Genomic DNA, 8,227 nt, shown 5'->3' with positions numbered 1-8,227 from the left:
AAACATTAATCATCGATATCCATATAGAGATATCAATGCACGTCATTTCCCCCATGACAGTGACTTGTTTATGCAAATTACTCAATTGTAAGTACTGAATCTGCTCATAAAAATCACGAAAAGCTTTTTCTCTTCGAATGCAAGAAGATTTTCCCTGTATAATGCTACCTTGGTACCAAGGTTGGTCATCAAATTGATCTGATTCCCACGACACAAGGGCACCCTCCGAAAGGGTCTCTTACGGCATCAATTTTTTGAACCTGCACGAGAATGCATGTAATGTTATTTCCGAGTTTGTGGATAGGTGAATGGAAGATTAATCGACAAAATAATCTAGAAAACGACTTCGAAAATCACCCTTTACTTGATCCAATTGTTTGTATGCACCTCTAGATTGATGGTAGCTCGACAAACTAATGACGTTTTCATAAAGGAAATTTCTACCAAGATATCATGCTAACTGTGAATTGGATGCAAAAGATCCATATAAGATTCCATCCTTGGCTTTCTATCCATTATCCAAAATGTTAACAAGGTTGAAGCTTACTTTGATATTAAACCATGAACAGCTCGACTCTTTACTGTCGGATTATATGTTCTTATAATTCCTACGTCTTGACACCAAAGGTACAGTAGCATCACATCACACCGTCAATTGAAAAATAAGAATAAACCCAAAACGCTGATAAATTTGAACTAAAAGTAGGCATCGTCTAGTATCCGGTCCATAGCTATTGCACAATGCACTAGGCAACTATGAATAGGATCATGAGAAAGAGGAAGAAAGTGAAAGTTACTGCACAAAGTATACAATGCTCAAGTTTGAATACCTCTATCGGAATGAAAGAAGCAGCAGCTGACTCTTTCTAGATAATTTCTGATAGGTTTAGCCGGAGAAATTAACATGGATTTCATGTCCGGTGACTTTTCTTTGAAGCTAGAAAATGCTGTACTTGAAGTTCGTTGCATGCTAGAGATGTGTGATCCAATGTTACCCCAGCCATCCCCAGGGCCATTTTTCATGCCAAGTAGACCACTAAACCGAGCAACTTCCAATGCACCTTTTCTTGTAACCATAAGAGCTAATATGAACATTTCAAAAGTAAAACGAATAAAGGTTTGCACTAGTAATGTTTCAAACATTCAATTGTGCTAAGTAGGATAAGTTAGCCGACGTTAACAATAATCTGAGAACGAAAAGTACCACCGTAAGGGACTGCAAAAAGGTGATTGGCTGGAAGACCAATGCCGACACCAAAGAAAGTGAGGCCAACACTAAATCCAGCACCACAGCCAGCTCCAACATAACCAATCACCTCAGGGCCAAAGCCAGGACCCCATCCAACTCCGCAACCAATGCCTATACCTACGCCCCAAAAGGCCCCATATGTTGGATGTACGGGATTCCACCTTTCATATCTCCTGAACAGACTCTTTATGATCATTTCTACCTGTAATCAACTAAAAGGGGGAACAGATAGAAAAGTCACACACGCCACAAACAAATTAGGAGTAGCACTTTGTAAGAAACTGACAAAATGCAAGGGAATATACTTATAAATGCCAATATCAGAGTTTACCACCATTTCACCAGAAAATCTACTTATAAATGCCAATTTCCATAATATAACGCAACAAATTAAAAACAAAAATTGGCCTAACTAAATTCTGCATCGAATTTTGATGCTAGAAAAGTCAATTTTTTTATATAAAAATCACCCATAAATCTTAAAAGAACGAAAAAAAGAAAATATATATTTCCCGAGATCGAAATTCTTCCAGAAATGTGAATTTTTCTAGTCATACACAGCTTTTTGCAAAACAGTGGACAACACGCATCACATACATACACATATCTACATATAAATTAACCATATGCATGGATTGAAGACAGTCCTTGTAAGAACCCAAAATTACATGAAGCGATTAAATTTCATATTCTCTGCAGATCCCATCAAAACAGTAAACAATTACTAGTATAAAACTATCGAAACAATTCTAGCAATCCATTTGTTTGAATGTTTGAAACAGAGGAAAAAAGTAAGTATGTTTGCTAAGATTATACATTTCAGTACCGTTTAAAGATACCTGGAATTGAACGGTCGGGTTTTAATGAATTTAAGCTGAAGCTTGAAGGGAAGTAAACTTGAAGAGTTAAGTGCAACCGCAAATTTTTGAAATGGATAGAATTTTACAAACGCCAGTTTAAATATAAATGAAATTTCGGGGCTCCGAGTCAAACTGGAGCTCTGGTGAGTTTCGGGTTCAGGTTACTTGAAGTTGAGGCCTGAAAGTTGAAATTGCTCTCCCGGGTCCAGGGCCCGGACAAATTCGTACTGATTATGGTTGGAACCGATAGATGCTGATGCAGCAATGTCTGTGGGTTCCCATCTGTCATGGTAATTCAGGACCAGGACAAATTCACAAAATTTGATTGTGGGTGGATAAGATTAGGATTGGTAGTGGATTTTGAGGTGCAATGTGGATAAACATGTGTTTAGATGTGTGAGTTATATGAATTCGTAGTTTGGTAAAACCCTAGGAGTAATATGTTGTATCGGGGAATTACGCGAATCGATTGATTACCTGGTATAAAGGACTCGTTATACCCATTTTCATGATTAGCATCGTGAATCGAATTTCTAATAAGCCATTAAATTAGATAGATATCAATCTTAACGAGTCTATAAAAGATCATCCATCGTTTCAATCAAATTTAGGTGAACAAATCTATTGAGCAATACAACTAAGAAGTTCTTTGCCATTCTCCCAACATTGCACAACAGCTCCCCCCTGACGGGTCCCTCCCAGTTACGAAGGTCGATATATGCCATTATAAATTTATAATATATGTTGCGTTACTTATTTTCTTCATTTTACTGTGATTATTGTTTTATTATATCTTATGCTAGCATCTTATAAATATTTTTATCGTTTAATTGTCTCAACCATCGTATCTTCTTATTTAGCTTGACTTTATCTCAAAATCCATCAAATGGCTTGTGTTAAGGGATGGCAAAAAAACCTGCCAAACCCAATGCCTCGCCTAGTAATTTTTTTTTTTTTTTTGTAAATTAAGAATTCAGTACTTTAAATGGAAAATTCCACGAAATTTCATTAATTCTAATAGAATATGACAACTAAGGTTATCTAAAAAATATGATAAATAATAAAAACATTAGTTTATAAAAAATATTCGAATAATTTAACTTTTAAAAATTAATTAATTAATTAAAAATATAATAATTATACTATTGTCTTATTTTAATGAATGGGAGCAATAAAATGAATTATAAAAAGGTACATAAACGGGTAGAAGCCCCACGCACCTCACGTTGCCTTAAATGAGTAACGGAACAGGTATGGGGTGGGAAAATGCCCAATGGGATGAGGCGGCCCCCATTGCCATCCCTACTTATGTTAAGCCACCATCATGTGGCAAGTCATATGAATCATAGTTATTCAAATCGGCCGGGTCAGCTTATTTTATATAAATGCAAGTGGTCTGGTCGAAATTCGGATTTGATCGGGCCAATAGGTGATTTTTGAATAATTTTCGGGCCGATTTATCCCGGTTCGATCCGATTGATTTTTAAATCAAATTTCAAAACTCTTTTACATTGAAATTGTAGATACCAAAGATTTGAACCATTGACCTCTAAGTAAGTAGAACACTACCTTACTTACCACTAGTGCAAGCAACACTTTATTGTCTTTTGTCTAATAAATTATATATAACCTAAGAATAATTTGCTACTTTTAGAAAAAAAAATTAAGAAAGTAGTCCAACATTTACATTCACTTTGTAATTTCAAATAATTATTTTATATACTTATTTTATTTGCAAAAAATTAATTTTAACTAAGATAAATTGAATAGATAATACACAAAATTTTTGTCAATAACTAATAAATAATTTGTAAATCACAAAAAAGGAAAAATATATTTTTTAATATAATATACAAAATTATAAAATCAAAATTTAGCCATTATCACTGATAAATGAGTTCAAAAAATCATTTATTTAAATGTATAGAAAAAATTGTGAAAAAGAACTTGAAAACTTTAATTTTATCTCAAAAAAATAAATAAATAATTATACTTTAAAAATTATTAAATTATTTTTAAGTAATGACCCACCGATCCAAACATGAGTTCATCGATGCAACTAGTAACCTAGTGACCCAATACATTGACCGACTCGATGTCCGAGCCGAATCTGATAACTATACATATGATTGTCAACTAAGAAAAACACAACAAGAGCACTTCTCTAGGCCCACGTCTTAGCCTCTGAGGTAATGAACATCCCATTTTTGCGTTGACCACTACTTTCCAAGGTGATGAGGGCACGATCCAATGCCTTTGAGGCAACTTAACTTATTGCAAAAACACTACTCTTTGCTTCAAGGCAATGCAAAGGAACACAACCTTCAGCCACGCCTGATGGGCCTTAAGTATCAAAGGCAGTTGTTAATTTCGACGTGCCTCATGCAAACTGTATATTGATGACGTTGAGCCACATAAGATATACATCATTAATAAAACATCTTCTACACTAGTAGTTGAGAGTCAATCCCTTATTTATTTATTTATTTATTGCCTACGATAATGTGTATCTATTGATGCCTACGATATTGTGACGTTATCGGGCTTGACTCATAAGCCATTAGCCGGGGCGGATGCAAACTTTTTGAATTAGGGGTATAATCAAACCTTATATAGATGGAATACTTTTATTTTTTATTTTTGAATAAGTTATACTTAACTCGAGAAAACGTAGAATTAAGTTTAAAAGTACGTTCCTTCATTAATATTTTGTTTATCACTTTCATCATTTTAATTTCGAACGGTCATTTTATTAATATTTTGCTCATAACAAAAAATGCATATTTACGTTTAAAGAATTTATTGTGTATTTCATACCAAAAAAAATCAATTTAAGTAATAAGAAGAAAAAAACATAGAATCAATATTCAATCAAATAAACACAATTTGTTAAATATAACTCAAATTGGATATAATCATTTAAGACTCATTCTAAATACACAATTTTATAGGAGAAAATGCAAATTTAAGTTCAAAATATGATTAGGAAGTGAAGTAAATGTTATAATTTGTAAAGAAACTATAGACAAATTTTAAAAAATTAGAAGAGTTAAGATTTTGATAAAATGCGTGAGTAAATGTTATAGGAGAAAATTGGATATAATCATTTAAATATAACTCAAATTGGATATAAGCATTTAAGACTCATTCTAAATACACAATTCCCCCCCCCCCCTTGTGTTCGTCCTTGGCCATTAGGATGAAACCACGTGTCAAGTATTGAGAGTTGTAGCAATGTTGTCTGCAAATGCTCAAACTTTAGTGTCATTTGAAGGTAACAGCAATCTTGATAAAACTTCTCTTTACAAAAACCGACATTTCTCATTTAGCATCACTCATATTTTATTGGGAGAATGTGTGATTAAAAATGAGTTTTAAAAAAATGAAAAAAAAAAAAAGAGTTTTTCAAGAGTATGACTCAAGCAGGGGCTTGATATATCTAACACAATTTTTTTTTAAATTAATTTGAGCGTTGGAGCACGTAACATCGTTGCCTTCTCCACCCTTCTTATGTCTCGAAGGGCTCCGACCTTACGTTGCAATGTATGTGTTCTAAGTCCAAAGACAACATACACTGGAAAGGAAGGAAAGTGGGATTGTTGACTCTTAGAGTCTCAACTAAATTGGACTCAATGCCTATTTATATACGCCAAACCAACAAACTTTATCACTTTCACTTATTTTTTGTTCTCGTCTAGTCAAGCTATCGGCAACAACTAAACTACAGTTTTAACAACACTTAGGCCCTGTTTGATCCACATTCCACATGTTGAGGAATATATCGATTATGTGCATATTATATTCACAAAAAATATACCGTTTATGTTCACGAAATCGAAACAAGATTTCGTCTTACCGAAATGGAGTTTGAGAAACTAACCAATGATTATCGAATCTGACCATTTTCATTCTTGAATTAAAACATATGGTTCTTCATATCGAACCTTGCATAAACCATATAAATAAAATTAATCATTTTATAAAATCAAGTAGAAATGAAATCAGAAAAAAATTAGATGTAAGTGATACGATTGGCCGATGCGAGTATAACTCTTTCCTTGAGATGAATTTGCCCCGCATCGGTGCTAACGATTTTTCGACAATCATCTCCCAAGATACAACGACCACGTCAAGCCATAGAAGCACTCCAAATAACTCGAATGGAATTCCCTCTCTACCAAGGAAATGCTATGGAATTAGAAAGGAGAAAATTGCAAGAGGAGAATGAATGCTCAATGCAATTGGTGTAGCCAAAACCATGTCCATATGGTTCTATTTATAGATGTAGAAAGGGTGCAAATGAAGTGGTGTGGGCCAAAACATACATCTTTTCAAAAAGTTGCAATACTTGGTCAAAATCTGCATCCTTTCGAAAAGTTGCAACACTTTATTTCATCCAACTTTGGTCCGTAATTTCTCATTCATCCGAAATTGGTTTCGAGATTCCAAATATATCATGACGATCTACTCGACGAGTAGAATAAGTTGGTATATTTACTTTTGTAATTTGACCATCGAATCAAGTCCGAATATTTGGTCGAAATTGACACGTTGTCACACCTTTTCATTTTCCAATTTTTGGTTAATCATTTAAACCAATTCCTATAATCCCCCACATGAATGAAAATTGGGTACGTATATGCAAATACGATGATATGATGCAATGTAGAGAGGCTGCGAAAAAACACTGCATCAGGGAATGTAGCTTCTGGCCTTGAACCTCCCTTAGTGAAATACCATCGGACTTACTCGGCTAATTGGTGAACGTGATGTCTTAAACCATTCAGCCTTTAGTGTAAGCCAAGATAACGATACTCACACAATGTCTTCCCTAAACCGTTAATGGTTCTTATGACTTGGTTCATTTTGGCCCTGAACCCTTCTTGGTTCTGTGAGTGTTTAGAGAATTTAAACCTTGAATAATTATCATTGAAGTAGCCACACTTCACACTCACATAGGTGACCTCCTATTAAGAGTATTCTGCTATACTCCACTTGACTTAATCAAGATATAGTAATCATTAAAAGATTATCTTAACCTCTTGCAATTCTGCAGAAAGTACTTTAATATCATAGGAATCAGTTAGGAAATTATTTTCCTAAGCGCTTTGTGGAATCTTCATAACTTAGTTGTCCCTTTGAACCAAGATCTTGGGATCTCCAGTTAACAAGGTAGGGTTACCATTACAAGGACTCTAACGTGTATGCTTCAATCTCATTCTCTTCGATATGCAGTCTTCTTGACTTGGTTCATTTTGGCCCTGAACCCTTCTTGGTTCTGTGAGTGTTTAGAGAATTTAAACCTTGAATAATTATCATTGAAGCAGCCACACTTCACACTCACATAGGTGACCTCCTATTAAGAGTATTCTGCTATACTCCACTTGACTTAATCAAGATATAGGAATCATTAAAGGATTATCTTAATCTCCAACAACTCTGTAGAAAGCACTTTGGTATCATAGGAATGAGTTAGGAAGTGCTTCATGGAATCCTCATAATTTAGTTGTCCTTTGAACCAAGATCTTGGGATCTCCAGTCAACAAGGTAGGGTTACCATCATAAGGACTCTTACTCAGTAGGCATAATCTCATTCCCTTCGATATGCAGTATACTTGATCTCTTAGGTAAACATATATAAATGGATCCACAAGTTCACACCAATAAGATCAACTGCTTATGGTACTATGTCTACGACTTACACGTCTAGACTTACGATTATATGTGACTTAGTATCTTTCAAATTGAGCTAGCCAACAATCGATTCATTTGATAGATACACATTGTCACCAATTAAGAAATCCCCTTATGAAGCTATATACTTCTCATAAGCTTTATCAATTCCAAACAAGATTGAAAAATTTCTATCAAATTATTACACTAATCAATCATATTTACTAGTGAATTTCATACATGGGTATTCAATATTATCATTAAAGAATTGCAATGCATTTGAACTTTATGAATATTCTCTAATATTCCAATTGTTCTTGTATATCCAAACAACCGTCATGATCAGCTTTCATCCCATTTTATCCACTTTAGAACTTTCATCCCATTTCATTCACTTTAGACTTAGTGTATATCAGTGTATCACAATATCCTTCCAATACCGCAG

The 8,227-nt window shown here is 34.2% G+C and overlaps 1 protein-coding gene across 2 annotated transcripts; it reads right to left on the bottom strand.

Moving 5' to 3' along the window:
• Positions 1–2,284, bottom strand: LOC111377764 (cadmium-induced protein AS8). 2 transcript variants are annotated; one of them, XM_023000889.1, is made up of 4 exons: positions 2,076–2,284; positions 1,205–1,461; positions 831–1,082; positions 1–260 (listed from the first exon to the last, which is right to left on the bottom strand). In XM_023000889.1, the coding sequence occupies exons 2-4, from the start codon at positions 1,443–1,445 to the stop codon at positions 247–249; spliced, it is 507 nt and encodes a 168-aa protein (XP_022856657.1). In that variant the 5' UTR covers positions 1,446–1,461; positions 2,076–2,284; the 3' UTR covers positions 1–246. The 2 variants fall into 2 exon arrangements, with proteins under 2 accessions (XP_022856657.1, XP_022856656.1); XM_023000888.1 differs by having other exon boundaries at positions 2,089–2,279.
• Between the last annotated feature and the right edge of the window lie 5,943 nt (positions 2,285–8,227).

The sequence above is a fragment of the Olea europaea genome, unplaced genomic scaffold, assembly GCF_002742605.1.
Source record: "Olea europaea var. sylvestris unplaced genomic scaffold, O_europaea_v1 scaffold1716, whole genome shotgun sequence".
Classification (NCBI taxonomy): Eukaryota; Viridiplantae; Streptophyta; class Magnoliopsida; order Lamiales; family Oleaceae; genus Olea; species Olea europaea.
Note: the sequence above shows the minus strand (reverse complement) of the source record. Positions and strands in the feature narration are given on the sequence as shown.